General features: G+C 42.7%; 1 protein-coding gene across 2 annotated transcripts in view; it reads left to right on the forward strand.

Moving 5' to 3' along the window:
- glra3 (glycine receptor, alpha 3) overlaps positions 1 to 23,638 on the forward strand; it is a gene marked incomplete at both ends in the record, with an annotated part of 113,207 nt that overhangs the window by 45,343 nt on the left and 44,226 nt on the right. For both annotated transcript variants that reach the window (XM_079999243.1, XM_079999244.1), the window contains 2 exons: positions 5,676 to 5,758; positions 8,556 to 8,693. In XM_079999243.1, the coding sequence (XP_079855369.1) occupies positions 5,676 to 5,758; positions 8,556 to 8,693 (221 nt within the window). The remainder of the gene's footprint in view (positions 1 to 5,675; positions 5,759 to 8,555; positions 8,694 to 23,638) is intronic.

The following is a 23,638-nucleotide window of genomic DNA, read 5'->3' on the forward strand; positions in this document are numbered from 1 at the left end:
TCAGGGTCGTTGCATGAATCGGTTTTTAAAGCAATTATGTTTCTTTATAGATTCAGTAAGGAATGAGAGATCGGATATTGATAAATCCTGACATTCTGTTTGTTCAATGCCTTACCATCCGTGGCCCAAGTGTAGCTCTGATTGTAACCATTTAATCATAAATCGAAGATGGTTCGCTGAATAGTAGTACCTGAAGTTTGGGGTTGCTAGGCCTCCACAGTCTTTGTTTTTCTGTAGTGTTGCATGTTTTATTCTCAGTTTCTTGTCTATGCAATAGAATGTATTGATTATAGAGTCTAGAGTATTAAATAAATGTACTGTTGGTTGGACTGGGGTCATTTAAAATATATAGTTTATTTTTGGTGGTATGTTCATTTTCACTGATGCTATCCTGCCAATTAGTGAGATGGGCATGTTGTTCCATAGAATGAAGACTTCTTTGATGGATTTGAGCAATGGAGTAAAGTTAAGGGTAAACCAATCTGTCATATTGGTGGAGATATCAATACCAAGGTATCTGATTTTGCCTGTTGTGACGGTTGAAGGAAGTTTCTACGTTACAGCATTCTAGTCTTGGATTTAGTCCAGTTTATTGAATAGTCTGAAACTGCTGAAAATTAGGTGGGGATGATATTGTGGTCCGTAAATATAACAAAATGTCATCTGCATATGAACTGATTTTGAATTTCCTGTTAGTATACCAATGATATTATTGTTTAGACGGATGGCCACCGAAAGGCGATCAATAGATGATCAAGATGAGGAATAGTAAAGGGGAGAGTAGACATCCCTGTCTTGTGCCACATTGTAAAGTGAAACACTGTGAAATGTAACCATTGGTGGTGAGAGAAGCAGATGGTTGTACAAAGTGTAGATCCATTGATTGAGTTAATCTCCAAAGCCAAATTTGTTGAGGGTGGGAAAGAGATAAGTCCAATTAACTTTTTCAGCATCTAAAAAGCAATAATAGTATTTAAGTTGTTCCTTTGAGGTATGTTGATCAGTCTGAATAAATGGTGCATATTTCTGGATGAGTGTCTGCCCTTGATAAAGCCTAGTCACAATTAATTAGGCTTATGGGCCACCAAGACAACTGGAGGTGAGGGCTGGGTCTTTATTGGGTTTGAACAAAACCAAAATGAGTGTGGTATTCATATTGAATGCTGCCTCACAGCGAGAAGGTCCTGGGTTTGATTCCTGCCGGGGTTGCTGTTGGCACCCCAGCGGGTTATCTCCCAATTAGGGTCCTTTCTGTGTGGAGTTTGCATGTTCCTCCATGTAACGTCAGTCAGGACCCCCTCTAAAAACATGCAGAACAACATCGTCTGACCAGCAATGGACATTTGTAACCAGGTCCCTTGGTGTGTCGCTGTATGTTTCCCACTGCTCCTGGCTGCCCCCCAAGAGGAAGGACAAGCCAGGATGGGTCAAATGCAGAGAACTCATTTCACCAGCCACAATTTGAAGTGTGTGTTGGTCGCCATGAATGTGTGTGCTGTGTGACAAATAAAGATTCTTCTTCTTCTCGATATTTACAGAATTCCACTGGATAGCCATCTGATCCAGGTGGTTTATTGTTGGGCGAAAAGAGAGCGTTCCTGAATTCTTCTAAAGTCAGGGTTTGATCTAATGTGGCTGCTCTGTAGATAGTTTAGGTGGGTGGATATCATCAAGGAATGAGTGAATGTTTGATATATTGATTCATTATCTGAGTTATATAGCTTATTATAAAAGTCTCTGAATATTTTATTTATGTCTTTGTGATAATCTTTGTGTGTTATCCTACCCTGTGGATCTTTGATTAATCTTTACAAGTGTTTTTTCTCTATCGCTTTTCAATTGGTTGGCAATAAATCTACCTGATTTATCATTGAATTCAAAATAATTCACTCTTGTTCGTTAAATGAGGAATTGTGTCTTTTAATGGATGATATTATCAATTTTGTTGTGATTTTATTGTCTGGATCTCATTTCGGATTAGCTAAATGGATGAGTGAGCTTGTTAGGAGTACAAGTCAACAAGTTGTTGTTTTGGTACATTTTGGCATTCTTCTTTTTTGGCATTCCTTTATCTTTCTTGGAGAAAGCAAATTTAATTTTACCATATAGGACAGGGGTGTCAAACATACGGCCCGAACAGGTTTAATCCGGCCCGCGAGATGATTTTGCAAAGCATAATATTGAGCTGCAATTTTTCAATGAATGAAACTGCTGTTCTAAATGTGTCCAGTGGGTATTGCAATAGCAATTCTGTTAAGCAAGCAAACTGTTTATACTGGGGCTGAACAAGTAGGCGACAGCCAGTCCAGAGCTAGCTTGTCATTCTGCCTGACCAATTTGAACATTGCATGCTTTAGCACCCTCATTGCCCCAAAATGTCTCTGTCAAAAAAGAGAAAAGTGGACGCAGAGTGCAGAGTTTTCCAAGAAAAATGGTCATCCTCCTATTTATTCAAGGAAATGAATGGGAAAGCTATGTGTTTGGTGTGTTCACAGCATGTTTCAGTGATGAAAGAATGTAACCTTCGTCGCCACTATGAGACTCTTCATGCCGACAAATACAACAACTTTCAAGGACAACAGAGAAGAGAGAATGTGAATGAATTATTGGCGGTTCTGAAGAAACAGCAGTCTGTGTTTACTCGTAGCCGAGAAATCAGTGATGCTGCAGTGAAAGCCAGCTACATTATAGCTAATGAAATTGCAGTGGCTTCAAAGCCATTTATTAAGGGGGTATTTGTAAAAACATGCATGCTGAAGGCTGCGGAGATTGTGTGCCCTGAAAAGCGCTAGGCTTTCGCAAATATCAGCCTGACGAGAAATACAGTTGCAGACAGGATTTCTGATCTTTCGCCGGATTCGGACAGCCAATTGAAGCGCAGAGTAAAGTCATTTATTGCTTTTTCAGTTGCAATTGACAAAAGCACGGACATTACTGATGTTGCGCAACTGGCAATATTCATCCAGTTGATGACACTTTGACTGTCACCGAGGAGTTCGTGGAGTTGGTGCCAGTGACAGACACCACAACAGCAGCTGATATTTTCACCGCACTCATCGGCGCACTGGACAGGCTCGAAGTGGACTAGTACTGCGCTGTTAGCCTGGCTACAGATGGTGCGCCCTCAATGGTCGGGAAAAAAGCAGGTGTTGTGACAAAGTTCAGAGAGAAAGTGCAGACTGCAAATGGAGGACGTGATTTTTGGACTTTTCACTGTATTTTGCATCAGGAGACTTTGTGTTGCAAGGCATTAAAGATGGATAACGTCATGAAAGTGGTCGTTCAAACTGTTGATTTCATCCGATCCAGAGGCCTGAATCACCGTCAGTTTGACAGCCTTCTCAGAGAGAAACCACAATTATGGGCTGCCACACCACACTGAGGTAAGATGGTTAAGCCGAGGTGTTGTGCTGAGGCGTTTCTTTGAATTACAAGAGGAAATTGAACAGTTCATGGAAAAAAGGGCAAACCAGTGTTAGAATTTCAGTCCACAGAATGGATACAGGACCTTGCATTTATGGTGGATGTTACAGACAGAGTACCGTGCTGAAGTCCCCTCACAGTATATCACTGCTGCTCACTGCTGTAATTGGGTCAGAGAATTCTAAGAGTTTTGAAAATATGTTGTGAAAGAAATTTGGGTCGTCTTCATTGGGGCCATAAATATTAGCTATGGTCAATTTGATGTTTCCTATAATTCACTTAATCATTATGTATCGCCCTTCAGTGTCTGAAATTGTGGTTTCATTCTGATATGGGATACTTCTATTGATCAATATAGAAACACCTCTGTTCTTTTATTCTATAATGCAAAAAACATCTGATTAACCCATTTATCTTTGAGTTTGAGGTGCTCAGATGCAGTGAGGTGAGTTTCTTGCAGTAGACAGAAGCTGGGGTTCATCATGGTGAAGTGACTTCAAATTTTGGTACGTTTTGCTGGTGAGCCTATGCCGCTCATATAACCCGAACCCAACTAACAAACGTAATGGTTGCTATTGAGGTTAGTTAGGGGGTGATGGATGTGGATTTGTAATTTGCCCATGTTGCAGCACTGTGCATCCAAGGCAATAGCTATACCACCATGCCCATGTTTTCATGTAGATAAATCTGTGTTTTTCTCCTTCACATTCCATTTTACTGTCCCCGTATTGCAGAAAGTTTGTAGGGATGTATATCTACACAAAAACTGACATATAAACAAAGATAAACATAGAACATTGCAGAGTCAGACATACATATAGTGAGAGAGTGAATTGAGACAGAGTGAGGAGAGAAATAGGGAGGGAAGGATTAGGATGGTGAATCCCGACATAGATTAAAAGCAAATTTCTACATCTTGCATATCAGAATCATTAGAATAACCAGGGTGGAATGGAGATGTCTCGGAATAACTGACCCTCTATATATAGTTTATTGACTACCAGCGATAGCTGTTGACCCTTCTGCCGGTTCTCCTTCAAGATGGGGTACAGCACCTTCCATCAGTCATTGATCTCCCGGGGGAATTGGTCGTTCACGCCCAGTGTGGTTCCTTTCAGCTCCCGTCCTTTGCTTTTAACCAGCTCCTTGTGCTTGAAGTGTTCAAACTTGGCAATGATGGAGCAGGGACGGTTCCCCATGCAGTGTCCCAGTAGGTAAACCCAGTGGAAGGTGATCTGCTTCATGGTGTCCGTGGGGAGTTTCAGGGTAGTGTGGAGGAAGTCTTTCACCATGTTTTTTGGGGTCTCAGTGTTGCTCTCGGGGACCCCGGAAAAGATGAGGTTGTCTCAAATACTTGTTTGGATATCCAGAATAGTCTCTTAAAATTATAGTCTCTAATATTTTGTTATCTTTATTTTCAATCTCCACCTCCATTGTGAGACGCTTCACAGAGGTTTTAAAATCGTTTTAATTTGTTGTCTTTTTGCAACTCGCTGACCGTGAGGTGCAGGAATTTATAGCTTTATATTTTTATTATTTTATTGATATTTCATTACTTCCATTTTTATACATTTTTTATCCTGCAATATAGCTTTACGTTTGGTTTTTGCGCAGCTGTCTGAGTTGTTGCAATTTCATTTCACTGCTGTTGTACATGTACAGTTATGCATGTGAAAAATAAAACTCTTGAAATCTTGAAATCGACACTAATTACTTCATATAAGATCATAACTTGTTCACATAAGATTGAAAAAAAGACACAGACATCCAGGATCACTACAGTAAAAAAGTGTACAGATGTGCATATTATTCATTCATATTTTGGTCAACCACACATTGTAGTCTCCCAAACAACCAGGCAGGTTCGTAATACATTGCACTGATCACCACAGTGCCAACAATCAGGGTTCTGCTGTGTAACGCAATCTCAAGGTAGACCTGTGAAATCGTTTACTGCATTTTGCATGTCAGGTTTATTTCATTAAGCTCTCTACATTTCTTTCCATTTGTCATTGTCTTACCACTCCTCTGTCTGCTTTGCCCTCCTTCTCTCTATCGCTCTCTCACTCTCCAATTCCCTCCTTCTCTTGCTCTCTCTTTCTCTCCCTTTCTCTCTGCCTGCCTGTCTCCTACACTCTCTCTCTCTCTCTCTCTCTCTCTCTCCCTCTCTTTCTCTCTCTCTTGCTCTCTCTCGCTCTCTCTTTTTCTATGTCCATTTGTTCTATGTCTCTTTCTCTTTCTTTGCCTGTCAGATTAACATTGACCTTGTCCTGTCCCATGGATTTGAAGAACTTCCCCATGGATGTCCAAACCTGCATTATGCAGCTGGAGAGCTGTAAGTTTCAGACACATGCATAGACACACACATGGACAGACATGAACCAGTAAATGTAAACCAATATGTGCCTTTTTAAACTGTGTTTTATTTTGTGTGTCTCTAGGGGCGCTGTATTAGCCTTGGAACCAGACAAATTTGCGAGCTCATGTTTTATTTGCTCTGGCAAATGCATCTGGCCCCCCTCCTGTTCAGACAGATTTACAGCCGACCTGTCCTTGGTCGGGACAGGTCGGCTCTTTAAAAGAACAGACAACTGCTGGCAACACTTGTTCACAGACATATCAATACTACACCATCACAGCTCATTTCTCCATCCTGTAGTCTGTTTACTTTTTTCCGTCGCTCAGCAATATGTCACACGTTTTGTTGTAGGTCTATTCGATTGCTTTTAGAGACATTTTGTTCTGCACCCATTGATATTGCCACCTGGAAATCGAAAATTAACTGAGAGGTTTCAGACTAATTTGCATTTGCAAATTGATCTGGCGATGTCAGGCTATTGATGCATAGGACACTGCATTTAATCAATCTCAAGAAAGCACGTGAAAACAATTCTTAGTATTAATATCTTGTGGCAGCCTATGGTGCAAAACAAATTTAAAATAAATGGACACAAGAAAGATAAAGCTCTCTAAGATAAGTGCTATAAAAAGGTGCTGCTTAAAGCAGATTCAGCTGAACTAATGTGAAATAATAATTACAAAAAAAGTGTTACCTTGTTGTGGTAGTGGATGTTGCAGTTCATACTTGAACATCCCATGAAATGAAAAACATATTTTCACGCTGTTCACATGCAGATCATTTACATCTATTTTGAATAATGTTCCAGAAATTCAGACACAAAAAACATTGTTTTGGTTGTAGAATTATTTTCTTTCTCTTCACAACAAATATGAACATTCATTTTTTAGACAACATGCTGCACAAGCCAATGCACAAGATCAGTGATCGTTTAGCAAATTAAATGTAAGCTAGCCAATAGCATATTGATGTTGACATTTGGCCAAAACATGCACAGCTGTTATTGGTTTTCAGTCTAAACAGTTAAATAATCAATAGTCAAGTCAATAATTTGAAAATTCACGTTATTAGAATTCAACTAGAATTAAATTAGCTTCAGCGTCAACATCAACTTGGAGAATTGCCCAATGGACCACTTTAGGGCACTGACACTGTGTTCTTTCAGCCATCATCACCAAACTAAAGCTATGACCACAGAACGTTTTACAATTCACTGGGTTTGTACCATAGCTGTTCTATGTCTTTGTATGTCTCCTTTGTGAACCAGACACATGCAGATATTTACAATTTATTTATGGAGTGTATAGCCCCCTTTTTATGATAGACAACTAGATCACATAGGCCTACTGCCTTGGCACTTGCAAGTAAGACCCAGCTCACTCGAGGTAGAGGTGTTGAAGGACCAATGAAAATGGCAAGAATTGCTGGAATTCTGAGACCATGCAAACAGCTTATACACGGCCTGTATGATGTCTCACTATTTATATTACGCCATTAAGCAGAGACTTGTCCAAAGTAACTTCATTTAAGTACATTCAGCATTAGTAGTCTGACTGTCTATCATTTTTTGTTTGCAATAAGAACAAGAACATTGCTATAACTATTCTATTTAAATTATAATTTGTTATTTTTGTGATATAAAAATGTCAAATTATGTTTCTTACCGTGCAAAATAAGTCATTTAAGCTTTATTCAGCAGAATTTTGAGGTTTATTATCAGTAACAGGCAGCCAATGTAAAGACATCAGAAATCGGGACAATATGGGATGTGCCGCTTGTTTTTGTTAACAGCCTGACAGCTGCCATACTGCATTTTGTTTTAATTTGCATTTTTTTTTGCCCAAATGTTTATTTTCTTCCTATAAATGGGAGGGCCAAATTTCTCTTTCTGTCCTTCACATACATTACTTTCATTGTTGTTATTTTCAAATCAGTCCCTATTAAACTAGAATATCTCCTTCCTTCCCTCCCTTGTCTTTTCACTTCCTCTCCCCATCGATCTTCTCCGAATGGATAAACTTTTGTTGGCCATGTGGTTTGGTTCTGTTTAAAGCAGCACAAGCCTTGTTAGGCACTGTTGATAGGGTCATGACTAATCTATGCGGTGTCTTATCCAGAGCATAACCTGGCCCCATGAAGGTGGATTGGAGGGCTTGGAAAACACTTGGATAAATCTTTGTCTTCATTTGTTATTTTATTCCGCACAGTTGCAGAGCCCCCTGGCCCACTGCTGAGGCCTTAACCATACAGTGGACATTTCTTGACACAGACAATACTGCAAATGTGTGTGCGTGCGTGTGTGAAAGAGAGAGAGAGAGAGAGAGAGAGAGCGATAGAAAGAGAGAGAGAGAGCATAGGAGACAAGTAGAGAGAAAGGGAGAGAAAGAGAAAGCAAGAGAAGGAGGGACTAGGAGAGTTAGCACATCACTAAAAATGACTACAGAAAATACTTTTTAGGCATGATTTACTCTTCGGCATCACAAAATCTTTTGTCACAGATATAACACTAATAACAGTAATTCCCTTGTCTGTACCAAGAGAATGCAACCCTCCCGTGATAAAGATACTTTTTAAACTTCAAATGGCAGCTAACTAGTGTGCTGTCAGAGTTTTCTCTCCAGATAAGTTCATTTATTATTTGCTATTGTTTTTATCCTTAATCTTTAATGAAAACAGTGCCAGCTGCGTCTCTTTCAACGCATGTTCTTGGACAGATTAACATTCACTGATCATGTGATATGAAACAGTGATATGATGTATATTCCTTCTGCAGTTGGCTACACTATGAATGACCTGATCTTCGAGTGGCAGGAGAATGGACCAGTCCAAGTTGCTGATGGCCTGACACTCCCGCAGTTCATCCTCAAGGATGAGTCAGACCTCAGATACTGCACCAAGCATTATAACACAGGTAACGTATTAACACTTAAACAATTAAAGGGAAAGTCCAGTTATCTGTGAAATTGTCCTTTTGTCTATATTAACCAGATTCTATTGAGAATTTCCAAGAATACTAATTTCATCACTTTATTGATCCACTTTCGGAAATTGTTCCTCTACATTTGGCCCATGCTATAACTATTTAGGAGTATTACATTAGGTCATTTAGCAGAGACTTTTGTCCAAAGCGACTTACAATATGTACATTTGTCTAAACATTTTATAGATACAAGCAGTGCTCGTATAGTTAGTTTATTTGTATATTTATTTGTAATGAAAGTATTTTACACCGTGATGTAACGGGTGTGGTAGGACCCAATTGCAGCACAAAGACAGGCAGGGATATTTGGTAATGTCTTTTATTTGTAGAGCGGACAGAATATAGGCAGGGGGCAGGCAGGATACGTCGTCGGGGACAGGCAGGTTCGATAACGGGGAGTGCAGACCGAAGACAGGCGGAGGGGCAGGCAGGATACGTGGTCGGGGCGAGGCAGAGTCGGTAGCGGGGAATCAATCCGGAGAACGCTGGAGAGTCTGGTGCAAGCATCGAAGACAATCTGGCAATGGGTGACTGGTGAGAGAGGCACATATAGTGGCTTGATTGCTGATCGGGAACAGACGTGTGCGCAGGTGAATGGAGTTGGGCTAATGAGACAGGTAAGGAGAGGGAGGGGAAGGTAGATGAAAGCGGAGATCATGACACGTAAAGGGGAAATAGATGCTCATGGGGTAGACAAGTCAGTGCAAGTAGGGTCCAGGTGTAGTCTGAAGAACAGGAAGATGGGGAGGGATTTAGCCGTTCTGACACTTGGGGGGGGGGCTTGTTCACCATTGGGGAGCCGTGACTGGGATGAACGACCCTTGACACCACGTAGCCGCAGAGGAGCGAGGTGTCCGGCAAGGGTGGAGGAGCGGAGCGAAGGGGTCGGAGTCTGGAACGTGACCACTGATTGGAGATATAGAGGAGCAGTTCGATAGACTGTAGGAGAGCACCAGCGTATTAAATGTGATCCAAGCATTGGGGCAGCCTTAGCACGGCAACTGGGGACCAACTCTAGCTCTTGGCCAATACCTTGGTCAACGGCACCGGCAGAAGTGTCTAACCCCCACATGCATGTCTTTAAGGTAGGGAACCTGGAGCACCCGGAGAAAATTTACATGGAACATGAGGAGAAAATGCAAACTACAACCAGAGAAGCCCCAGACAGGTTAAAACCCAGAAACGTCTTGCTGTGAGGCAACAGTACAAACCACTTAGCCAACATATCACCTTTTCCATTTTCTTTTCATTAAGCATTATCTGTCAGCTCTAACCAGTCAGCCAAAAACCGCGAAAGCACACAAATAGAAAAGCAGAGAAGTTCAAAGAGTATAACTCAGATGAGGTTCGTTGGCACAAATATTTGAATTACTTCTCTCCAATACGTTATGAAATACAGCAAATCTTTGTTGTTGTTTCCTAACATTCCATTTTGGTAAATGTTATTCTGCTTTCTAGTGAACACACTAAAGTTTCATGCAAACGTATGCCTCATAGAAGCATGTTTTTAAACAGACACACACACAAGCAATAAAGATCAACCCATTAATAATTAGTTGAGTAGTGAGTAGCATTCATTAAATTAAGTTCAATATTGTTCCATCATTTAGTATGACTTACGATAGAAGTCCACCAGACTCATTGGCGCAGTGTATGGGTGCGGCGTGCTATCACTGCATGCTTCCTATTCAACCCATGTTAATAAACTGCCACGCGGCATTTTTCTGTTTTCGGCCACTATTTTTGTGGCTACAAAAGCCTTTTCAATAGAAACACAAGATAAAACTACATAGAAATGTTTTTGTAAAGAGTGCAATCAATTTAAATGTGTTTTATATGAGTCTATATTGTAGCAGAGACCTAGAGCTGCTGTCGGATTTGCGTATTGATCCAGACCCGTTTTAAATACAAAGAACAAACAGGCTGTGTCTGTGTGTGTATGACAGTGGGGGGAGGGTGGAGAGGAGACGGGGGTTGTTATAATGTGCATAAAGTCATCTGATTGGAGGGAAGGTGTCCAGGATAGTGTGGAATGAGAGAGGGAATGAGGAGACCATTCGGTGCGAGTAGAAGGAGGTTGTCTGAAGAGAAGTCCGTATTGAAAATAATATTTTCCGACTTGACACCTCAACCCCAGTGTAGTTGCCTCGCGGCAGGCAATAAAACCAGCTTTGGCATTACACGCAGGTTCCGTCTGCATCTCCTTCAGTTGTGTCTCTCTGCTCGACCCTTCCAAGCGTCACAGTATTATCAAACTGTGTGTTTGAATCACTGTTGTTTCCAATAATCCTCCTTTCTTTACAAAAACATAGACGCATCTAGGTGGAATAGCCATGCCTTTACGCTGCGCCAAAAGTCCGGTGGACTTTTACCATTGCTTTTTGAACTGTATTTTAGTGCACCACTCCCTGTGGGGCGTATTGTGTGTATGCAAGCATTGCAGCAGCAGAGCTCAATCAGAGCAGTCAACAAAAGTGTATTGTAGCTTGCGAATAATGGAGAGGCTGAAAGTTGCAAATTTCATGAAGCTGCTTGTCACGGCTCTGAGGAGGCACTCTGTGTGTGTGTGTGTGTGTGTGTGTGTGTGTGTGTGTGTGTGTGTGTGTGTGTGTGTGTGTGTGTGTGTCTGTGTGTGTGTGTGTGTGTGTGTGTGTGTGTGTGTGTGTGTCTGTGTGTGTGTGTGTTTGAGTGCACTTATCTGTATGTGTATTTGTGTGCATGGTCAAGGGATGGTAACAGACAGACAGAGAGAGGGGGAGAGAAAAAATATGTATTATTACTGTATCTAATATACAGTTATTAGTGGCAGTTTTGATATTGCTGGTGCCAGTCTAGTGTAGTCTAGTCTAGTGTATGCTGGCTCTCCAACTCTCGGAGCATAGTCCTTAAACATGTTAGTTTGAATACTTAGAATGATCTAATGAAATAGTTGATATATAGACAGAGATGTGCATGCACAAAGTTGTTGTCACTGCACGATTTATCAAAACGTCTTTAGTCACAATCCCACCACACAATTTTACCCTGCATCCAACTTTACAAATGACAAGATTTTTGCCACTCTAATGTGAAAAGCACTGTACTTGTCACAGAAGGTATATTGTAGATTTTTGAGTAGAAATATCAGGAATTTATACATACTGTATATCAATGTCCATAATCGTAGAAAGACTGGATTGAAATAAGGAAGGACAAAGGAAGATAACAAATGATGGGATGCAAATGATGATGATTTAGTGATCTGAAAAAATCAGAAAAAATGTCTCGACCTGTCTTCTTTCAGTGTGGAGAGCATCAAAAGTCTGCTGTTCATTTGAAGAAATCCCTAGAATTTGCTACTTGAAGATTCTTAGATACACACTTCTAGGCCTGATAATATCTCGTAAGAAAGAAAAACACTTCTACTGTTTATTGTTATTGTTCAAAATGTTATGGATGTTAAGAGCTCATCGTTTCATACAATGAACTTGAGACTGAACAGTTTCACTTGAAGGAGAGAGAGACATTGACATAGTGAGAGAACATTTAGGAAGGAAGGGCAAAGTGGCCTGTGTTTCCCATCATGTGATAATTGCAAAAGCGTGTCTCTTCCGCTCTCCTCCCTCACCTTAATTATGCATCCCTACATCCCTCCATCCCTCCATCCTCCCAGCCATCCTCCACTTCCTCTCTCCTAGCGAAAATCCAGATGCGTCGTTTCCTAGGAAAAGTTAGGAGTTTGGCGTACACAGTCATGCATAATTTGACTTGAATAATTTGACTACGGAAGAACAGGGCAGGGAAATAGGAAGGAGTTCACGTGAAGTTAGAGAGGGACACTAGGTTCTTTTGAATTCCTAAAGTGTGTATGTATTTACAAATTCTCATGATGTGAAGACAGATAGTCGGATCGTATAGTAGAAATAAAACCGGCGTATTTGAAACCATCCAAACCTTCATTATCCATCAGAACTGCAGGTTTGTAATGTTTGGTTCAGCCCTGCAGGTTTGAACAACTTGGGTTAATGAGCTGCCGGTTTGGAAGCCTGAGTCAGAGAGCTGCAGATGTTGTTTCGTTACAAGGCAACGGACGCTCCAAAGATGGCTCTCGTCAAATCTGTATTGAAAACTTTACGGCTCCCCATTCATACTCCTGACAGTACTTTTGTGCAGACTATAGCTAAAGTTACAGATGTCAGTATTAGCAGATGCTCAGACGTTTACGACAAATTTTAATGTATTCAATTCATCTTGATGAATCATACTGTTAAGTGTTGAACATAAGGTACTCATACTGTATGTCTGAATTAACCACTTTCCCATTTTTCCTCAGTGCACATTCTTAACACCCAGTGTGCACAATACATGTGCCACATCACTTTCCCTTGCCACACACATGTGGGCACACACATACAAAGCATGTAAATCGAGGGAAATCCACAGCTGTACTCCATACCGTTTTAACTGGAAATGTTTTTGTCTACAAAGTCTATGAGAATTGTCATGATTTATTTATTCATTATTTATAGTGAAATATTCGATTTCACAGTTTCCATTGATGATGTTGGCAAAGATAAGTGACACAGAAGAAGAAAACAAAGAATATGGGCTGCCACCATATCAGCAGCTGTGGTACTCTCTTTGTGCTGTGAAATTTGTGGTAAGGTGATGGTTAAAATAAATGAGGGTTAACTTTGCCTATAATGAGGTCATGGGTGTTTTCGGCTCCGGCTAAGAGATCTCACTGTGATGATCTCACGGTGAAGGTCCAATATTCAGTAGTTAAGCAATACGGCATGGGGAATGACAGGTTGGTGGGAAACTTTTTTGAGGTGTAAATTGAAATGAATCCATGCTTAATAGATCCATGTTTTAGTGGATTGTTACCACTTTTTTTTTTAAACCTGTGCTGTCAGCATGCTGGGCATACAACATGAAGAGTTTGTATGCTATTGCATCTAGGACAGAGTAAGTCTGCAAGTGGAGTTCAAGTTCTCAAACAGCAATGCAACTCTTTATTAATTCTTAAATCATCAAGAACTGCTGCAATGACTCTGTCCTGTGGATGACCTTTAGAATGACAAGAGCACAGTTTTTGGTGATAAAGAACTACCACCAACCCCCCTCTTTGGAGAACTATTTATCATGTTTGGGTCTTTAACCAACTGATCACTACTCCAAGAGGGGGACAATTACCACGGGTGAAACAAATAAACATAGAACCAAACAACATTTACACAAAAACATTAACATTGGACAACATGTATTGAAAAACAGTAAATTAGGTTCAGGAAAACTGGAACTACAACTGGTCACGTGGCCTCTTCCTGTCATAGTTATGGCAGTAAATGAGGGAGAAAAGGAGAGGAATGCAACCAGGAGGGTGCTGAGGTGTGTGTGTGTGTGTGTGTGTGTGTGTGTATGTGTGTGTGTGTGTGTGTGTGTGTGTGTCTGTGTCTGTGTCTGTGTGTCTGTGTGTGTGTGTGTGTGTGTGGGTGTGTGTGTGTAAGATGTCCACCAGTGAGTGTACATGACTTATCCCTATTGGTACTGGTGTAGAAGGTTGGTATTATGTCATGGCGCTTCAAGCAGCAGAAAGGGCCCCAAAGCCCCCGAACTCTGCAGCCTTGTAGACACCCTATGGCTGCAGGAAAGCTCAGAGCACCCTGGCCTGTGGCCACAGAAGACCCCTGGGCCCCCAGAGAAGCCAGAGGGTTGTGGAGCAACCCCCACGCCCAGCCTCAAGGAGCATTCCTCAGTCCCAGGGAGCACAAGGAGAGCCCGCACCCCAGGGGCACACACATACAACCAACCCCCAGGTGCAGGCACAACACGCAGCCGCAGGCCCAGAACCCGGGCCGCGGGCGTCAGGCACGGACCACAGGCCCGGATGCGGGCCCCACGGCGACAGACCGATGCCCCGCCAGAAGCACCTGCCCCTGCGGGCGAGCCGGCAGGACCCCCATGACCACCCACGCTCCATGCAAGGGGGAGGCCCGCCCCACCGCAGCCGACCAGAAGCCCCACCCGGCGTGAGACCCAAGTGCCCATACACGTGGCAGCGTGTGCTCAGCTCGGGGCATCTGTATGTTACCCCCCAATGCCAGCAGGCCGGCAGATATACAGGCCCTCCACCACCACCACCCGGGACGCCCGCCGCAGAGAAGCTGCGCAGCAGAAGCAAAAGGCCAACAGCCGCCCCCCACACCCCAACCCACACCCACAACAGCAAGTAGCCCCCCAGGGGCCCGGAAGGTACCCGGCGGTGCTCTCCGCAGGCCTGCCAGGTCGCAGCACACCTTAAGCCATCAGGCGCAAGCAGCCAGGACTCCAGCCCAGCCAGCAGGGGGGGCCACCCGACCGCCCCCTCAAGGTAATTGTAGTAAAAATTTTGGGATTGGGGGTGCGAGACCTTCAGGCGAGTCAAACCCGAATCACTCACACCCCTCTTGCCTGCAGACCCTGGTCCGGTGGAGTGTTGTTCAGAGTAGGATTGGTGTGCCCACCTCCCGTACTTGGTGGCAGCCCGCCTACAACAATCAACTACGGGTGCAGAGTGGTCAGCCATGCGCCTCCGCCATGCCAGGCAGCTCCGTGCCCCCATCAGGCCCCTCGTCAGCCCCTAGCCACGAGCATGCGCCCACAGAACAGAGGGCGGTAGACGGCACCTTCACCCACAGCCCGACCGACCAGCGACGAGCGTACAGCTTGCCCAGCGCACCGAGAGCGCCAGAGGACAGGTACCCCGGCAGCCCGGTGTGACGACAGGAGACCGCCCCCCACTGAAGGAGGCCACATAGTGAGCCCCGCGCCGAGAACAGCCAGCCAGGTTCAGGACCCTGGTTGACAGGACCAGACAGAACGCCTAACCAGCCCCGGCACGACGCCCCCCCCGTCCCCCTAAGGGACACAGAAGGACACACAAGCCCAGCCACCCCGCCCACAGGGCGGGCAACCCCAGTGGCGCAGCGACCCCAGCGGCGTGCCAACCCGCCGACCACGGTGCCAAGACCCGAACAAGAGACCCACACCCCCGCCCCCAACCCGAGCCCCAGAACCCACAACCACGCCCCAAACCAACACACGGACGCCAGCTGCAGGTACTCCCCAGGAGCATGCCCCCCCCCCCACCCTCGGAGACAGGCCAGCTCAACTCAGGTAAAGGAGCGTGCGTCACCACCCAGACCCCCCAACTCCCCCGTGGGGCTCGAGGATCCCCCACGAACACAGGCCTATGCACCACGGACATCCCCAGAGCTGCCCAGGCATCCACCCAACTGCAGAGCCCCGGCAGACCAGAACATTGCCCCAACTTAGGAAGACTCAATTATTAAATGATGGAGTTATGTCAGTGATTAAAGTAGCCCATATTTCATTAAATGAATCAACATTGTTTTTGGATATTGCCAATAGTTTTTCCATTGAGATGTAATCTATTTATAATAAACACAACCATTGGGATGTGGTGAGATTATCTCTATTTTTCCAATTGAGTAATATAGTTTTCTTGACCATTGTTAAGGCGGTCAAAATGGGTTGGTGGTAAAGCGGTGGGTCGATTGAGGAGAGGTTACCGATAAGACATATAGATGGAAAGCTGCGACCCAGAAGGGTTGATAGCTTCTTGGAAATGTTGGTCCAGAATGCTAGGATAGGTGGGCAGAGCCGAGAAGGCATGAAAGTAGTCATCTCTGGTATCAATGGAACTGTGAGAGCAAATATCTTCATCCACAAAACCCATTTTGAACATTTTGTGTTCCGTGATATGAGCTCTGTGCAAGATCTTATATTGGATGAGTTGCATTATGGAGTTGCGGATCATAGAAAACATGTTGTTGCAAATAAGCTTCCACAGGTTAATATCGGTGGGAACAGCAAGGTCTCTTTCCCATTCCATTGAAGGTAAAGATAAAGTGTCATCTGTTTTTAATAAAAAATTGTATATTCTGGAAAAGGGATTTTTCAAGTGACCGATATGAGTGAGATGTTCAATCATTTGAGGTGATTGTAAGATGTTGTTTGCCAATTTGATTTTAACTTTGAGAGACTGCTGTAATTGAAGGAATTGAAGGAAGTCGAGGCCACCGATATTATACCTTTGGGCTAAGGCTGGCAAGGATATAAGCAAATTGTTTTCAAAAATGTGTTCCAGATGAGTAATTCCTTGTCTTTTCCAAGACCTAAAGATTATTGGTCTGATTTTAACCAGAAAATCTCTGTTGTGCCAGGTTGGTGTAAATTTGTTTGGAGATAGAGTGTGACCACTGAGTTTGAAGGATTTCCACCAGGCTGACAGAGTTGTTGTGATAAATAAAACAATTAAAACAACTATGCTTCCTTATTGATTCAGTAAGGAATGGTAGATCAGATTATAACTTCTGACATTCTGTTGGTTCAATGTCTCGCCATCCATGGGCCAATTGTTGCTCTGGTTGTATCAATTTAATTATAAATTGAAGATGGTTTGCTAGATAGTAGTATTTAAAGTTTGGGGCTGCTAGACCTTCACAGTCTTTGTTTTCCTGTAGTGTTCCGTGTTTAATTCTTGGTTTCTTTTATTTCCAATAACATTTATTGACTATTGACTATTGAGTATTAAACCAATGTACTGTTGGTTGCACTGGGGTCATTGAAAATACAAAGTTTATTTTTGGAAGTATATTCATTTTCCCTGCTGCTATCCTACCAATTAGTGAGGTGGGTAGGTTGTTCCATTGAATTAAGTCTTCTTCAATGGATTTGAGCAATGGAGTGAAGTTAAGGGTAAATCAGACAGATTGGTGGAGATATCTATACCAAGGTATATAATATTGCCTGTTGTGATGGTTAAGGGAAGTTTCTGGGTTGGAGCATTGCAGTCCCCCCACTGGAGACTTAAGACTATGGTTTTCGTCCAGTATATGGGATTGCATCAAGGATCAGCTCTGAGCCCTTTCTTGTTTGCAATGGTGATGGACAGGTTAACAGATGAGGCGGTTGGTGTAAGGGAGGAAGATGCGCAGGTTTTGGCAGATGATCCGCTGTGGCGACCCCTAACAGGATCAGCCGAAGAAAGAAGGAGATTAAGGTCGCAATTAATAAGGCTTATGGGTCTACAACTGGAAGTGAGGGTTGGGTCCTTATTGGGTTTGAGCAAAACCAAAATGAGAGCAGTATTCATGTGCAGAGTAAGTGGCCAGAAGTGTTTATAAAATTCCACTGGGTAGCCATCTGATCCAGGCGATTTATTATTGGGCATAGAGAAGGGAGCTTTCCTGAGTCTTCTAGAGTAAGTGGTTGATCTAAGGTGGTAAACCTGCTCCGTCGAAAGTTTAGGAAGTCAATATCATCAAAGAATGAGTGAATGTTTGATATATTAGATTCATTTTCCAAGTGATATAGCTTTTTATAAAAGTCTCTAAATATGTTATTAATGTCTTGTACAGTGGTACTTTGACTTACGAGTTTAATTCGTTCCGTGACAGAGCTCTGAATTCAATCTGCTCATACAGCAATTTTCCCCATTGAAATTAATTGAAATGCCATTAATCCGTTCCAGCCCCCAAAAAACCACCGCAATTTGTTTTTGTTACGTGTTTTTAAATCAGAAAAATTTATTTATAAATAACAAATGTTGTATAAAAACATAATAAAAGAGAATGTAAAGAAATAAACTGGTTTTATAAACTGTATTTACCTTGGAGATCAGACGACTTGGACTAATGGAAGATGCTGTGGCGGTGGAGGTTGGAGGACTTTATTGCTGGACTTAAATGCTACAATTTTTCTTTCACTTCACTTTCGCTTAACTTGTTCGTTGCATAAGGAATTGTGTCTTTTGATGGATGATATTATCAAGTTGAGATTTAATTGTCCCAATCTCATTTTGGATTTGCTCAGTGAATGAGTTTTGCTTGTTGGGAGTGCAACTCCTTTAGTCATTGTTTGAGTTTATTTTGGCATTCTTGTCCTTTCTTTTTCTTGTGAGTGGAGAATGAAACAACACTATCTCTTAGAACTGCCTTAGCTGTTTCCCAGAGTAAGGATGGTGATATTTCTGGAGAGTCATTCAGTTCAATGAAGGAAGTCCATTCTCTGGAAAAGAAATGGTTAAATTATTTTTCTGTCAAAAGTGAGGTGTTAAACCGCCACCTGCCAGAGAGGTTCAGGTTGGTTTCATTTATGAGGTTGAAACTAATTGGCCCATGATCTGAGATTACAACAGGGTGGATTTCACGATTAGTGATTTTGGACATTACAGAGTTACTTGTCAAAAAATTGTCAGTTCTAGAGACGTTTTGGTGGGGGGGTGAATAATATGTGCATTCTCTATTATGTGGATTATTTAATCGGCAACAATCGCCAAGAGCAAGATCACTCATATATTGTCTTATAGTGTCAGATGAGTGCCAGAGCTTGTGATTATTTCTGGTTTGTGAACGGTCTAAACTTGGATCAAGTACTGTGTTGAAGTCCCCTCCAAGTATAATAAATAAGTCAGAGAATTCTAAGAGCTTTGAAAATACAGTGGGGCAAAAAAGTATTTAGTCAGCCACCAATTGTGCAAGTTCTCCCACTTAAAAAGATGAGAGAGGCCTGTAATTTTCATTATAGGTACACTTCGAATATGAGAGACAGAATGGGGGGAAAGAATCCAGGAAATGACATTGAAGGATTTTTAATGAATTCATTGGTAAATTCCTTGGTAAAATAAGTATTTGGTCACCTACAAACAAGCAAGATTTCTGGCTTTCACAGACCTGTAACTTTTTCTTTAAGAGGCTCCTCTGTCCTCCACTCGTTACCTGTATTAATGGCACCTGTTTGAACTCGTTATCAGTATAAAAGACACCTGTCCACAACCTCAAACAGTCACACTCCAAACTCCACTATGGCCAAGACCAAAGAGCTGTCAAAGGACACCAGAAACAAAATTGTAGACCTGCACCAGGCTGGGAAGACTGAATCTGCAATAGGTAGGCAGCTTGTTGTGAAGAAATCAACTGTGGGAGCAATTATTAGAAAATGGAAGACATGCAAGACCACTGATAATCTCCCTCGATCTGGGGCTCCATGCAAGATCTCACCCCGTGGGGTCAAAATGATCACAAGAACGGTGAGCAAACATCCCAGAAGCACACGGGAGGACCTAGTGAATGACCTGCAGAGAGCTGGGACCAAAGTAACAAAGGCTACCATCAGTAACACACTACGCCGCCAGGGACTCAAATCCTGCAGTGCCAGACGTGTCCCCCTGCTTAAGCCAGTACATGTCCAGGCCCGTCTGAAGTTTGCTAGAGAGCATTTGTATGATCCAGAAGAGGATTGGAAGAATGTTATATGGTCAGATGAAACCAGAAATAGAACTTTTTCGTAAAAACTCAACTTTTCGTGTTTGGAGGAGAAAGAAAGCTGAGTTGCATCCAAAGAACACCATACCTACTGTGAAGCATGGGGGTGGAAACATTATGCTTTGGGGCTGTGTTTCTGCAAAGGGACCAGGACGACTGATCCGTGTAAAGGAAAGAATGAATGGGGCCATGTAACGTGAGATTTTGAGTGAAAACCTCCTTCAATCAGCAAGGGCAGTGAAGATGAAACGTGGCTGGGTCTTTCAGCATGACAATGATCCCAAACACACCGCCCGGGCAACGAAGGAGTGGCTTCGTAAGAAGCATTTCAAGGTCCTGGAGTGGCTTAGCCAGTCTCCAGATCTCAACCCCATAGAAAATCTTTGGAGTGAGTTGAAAGTCCGTGTTGCCCAGCGACAGCCCCAAAACATCACTGCTCTAGAGGAGATCTGCATGGAGGAATGGGCCAAAATACCAGCAACAGTGTGTGAAAACCTTGTGAAGACTTACAGAAAAGGTTTGACCTCTGTCATTGCAAACAAAGGGTATATAACAAAGTATTGAGATGAACTTTTGTTATTGACCAAATACTTATTTCCCACCATAATTTGCAAATAATTCTTTAAAAATCAGACAATGTGATTTTCTGGATTTTTTTTTCTCATTTTGTCTCTCATAGTCGAGGTTTACCTATGATAAAAATAACAGGCCTCTCTCATCTTTTTAAGTGGGAGAACTTGCACAATTGGTGGCTGATTAAATACTTTTTTGCCCCACTGTATGTTGTCAAAGAAATTTGGGTCATCCCCATTGGGGCCATAAATATTAGCTATGGTTAATTTGATGTTTCCTAAAATTCCATTAATCATTATGTAATGGCCTTCTGTGTCTGATATTGTGGTTTTAGATGTGGGATAGTTTTATTGATCAATATAGAAGCACCTCTTTTTTTTTTAGTTGTATGATACAGAAAACATCTGATTAATCCATTTAGCTTTCAGTTTGAGGTGCTTGGATGAAGTGGCTTCAGTTTCTTGTAGTAGACATAAGCTGGGGTTCATCCTGTTGGGGTGACTTTGTGTGGTGTGTATGGTGATTTTTCTATGTTTTGCTGGTGAGCCCAAACCTCTTACGTTCCAACTAACAAACTTAATGGTTGTAATTGAGGTTTAGTTAGGGGATGATGGATGTGGATTTGTAGTTGTCCATGCAGCAGCACAGTGCATCCAAAGCAATAGCTTTACCACTGTGCCCATGTTTTCCAATAGATAAGTCGGAGTATTTCTCCTTTGCATTGCTTTTCACTGTCCATGTATTGCAGGAGGTTGGTAGGGATAGATATCTACACAAACAAATTACAAACAGACAAAGATAAAACACAGGACAGTGCAGAGTCAGACATACATATAGTGAGTTAGTGGATAGAGGGTGAGAGTGATGAGAGATGTAGGGAGGGAGGGATTAGGAAGGTGAGATGATGAGAGAAGTAGGGAGGGAGGGATTAGGATGATGAGGTGATGAGAGAAGTAGGGAGGGAGGGATTAGGATGATGAGATTATGAGAGAAGTAGGGAGGAGGGGAATAGGAAGGTGAGATGATGAGAGAAGTAGGGAGGGAGGGATTAGGAAGGTGAGATGATGAGAGAGTGAGCAATATTCACAATCCTGACATAAATAGGATGCTAATTTCTACATCTATCCACAACCAGCAATACCCGTTTACCCTTCTGCTGGTCCATCGGTCATTGATCTCCCGGGGTAATTGATCGTTCATACCCAGCGTGGTTTGTTTCAGTTCTTGTCCTTTGCTTTTAACCAGCTCCTTGTGCTTGAAGTGTTCAAATTTAGCAATGATGGAGTGGAGACGGTTCCCCGCGCGGTGTCCCAGTCAGTGAACCCGGTTGTGGGGAATGTCAGGGTGGTGTGGAGGCAGTCTTTCACCATGTTTCCTGGGGTTTTGTTCTCTGGGATCCCAGAAAAGATGAGGTTGTCCCACATACTTCTGGATTGGATATCCAAGATAGTCTCTTTCATTATTTTATTTTATTTTTTTACAGCCTCCATCTCCGTTGTGAGATGCTTGGTGGAGGTATTATGATCTGCGTTGTCTTTTTGCACCCCGCCTACCATGCGGTGCAGGAAATCAAGGCCGGCTTTGATCTCAGAAATGTCTCTGAGGAGCGGACCAAGCAAGTCCAGCTTCTTATTAATCTCATCCAAAACACTAACCTATACAGCACTGATATTAGATCAAAAGTAGTTGAGTCTTCTTCTTTTTCGCTGGATTGTTTCGGTTCTGGTCCTCTTCCATCACCTACTCATTATAATAATAATAATCGATATAATCCTCGAGGTCCTCCACTTTGGTTTCGCACAGTGTTTCTTTTCTTTATATATATATATATAAATATATATATATATATATATATTATAGTTATTGTTATATTACTGACAGAATTTTGAAAGATGACTGATGTCTGGATCATGTGTTTCTTTTATTTTATATGTTGTAAACATTGTCAAGACAAAACATCACAAGAGTTTGTTTTAAAATCCTTAATTGCTTTGAACATGTGTGTGACGTCTGAGCATAAAATTAAATGACCTTCACTAGTCAGGGAATTATCAGCAGCCAGTAAGAAACTCAAGTATCGAGTTTAAGAACTTTCCTTTTTTTCAACGTCCTTTCTTTTAGTGTTGTTTTCACTCAAGTTTGCGTGCAATAAAGTTTGCGTGGAATCACGGAACAAACCTGTTCCAGCCACTCAGTTGAAAAATTCTTATTTTCTTCCTTTTTTTGTGCTTTGTTTTAACTAAACCTTGCAGTTTTTGCAACGTAACATTGTTTTCTACTTTTTGTTTCCAACCGATCCACAAATGATTCCATCCTAACTGATTAAGTTAGTCTTCTTCTTCTTTCGTATATCATCAGATGGCCAACTCAGTGTCATATAGCCACGCCCTCGTCTCCAGTCCTAGGTCAAAAAGGCCAGCTTCTGAGGGTGGGCTGTATAGGGGGCAGCTGGTGATTATGTGCTCGGCAGTCTGTTCAGGTTCGCCACACTCGCATGACGCACTGTCGGATAGGCCCCACTTCTTTAGAGAGGACTTGAAGCGCCCGACGCCAGTACGCAGGCGGTTCAGCGAGGTCCATAGGTGGCGTGGCATGTCTTCTCCTTTTACACCTCCTCCCGGGTCCCGGATGTATCGTTGGATGCGGGAGGTCGCAGCTGACTCCCACGATTGTCTCCAGGATGCTGCCAGCCAGGCGTCCTTGGACAAGTCGTCAGGGATCGACTGTAGCATCTCTTGTGCTGCCTTGTTGTAGGGATGGCGAGACTTGAGACTTGATTAAGTTAGTGTAGTCAGATTAATTCAATATCGACGCTCCACAACAAGAGAGCTCGAGCACTGAAGTCATCTCCATCTAACCCAGAAGTCATTGGAGGACCAAATCAGTTCATTCAGACCAACTCTGTGATAGTGAAATTGTGGCCCCTGGAGCATGCCACACTGGAGCAGGCCACACCGGAGCCTTTCCAAGCTGACCATTAACTCCCCACACAAC

The sequence above is a fragment of the Zeus faber genome, assembly GCF_960531495.2.
Source record: "Zeus faber genome assembly, chromosome: 4".
Lineage (NCBI taxonomy): Eukaryota > Metazoa > Chordata > Actinopteri > Zeiformes > Zeidae > Zeus > Zeus faber.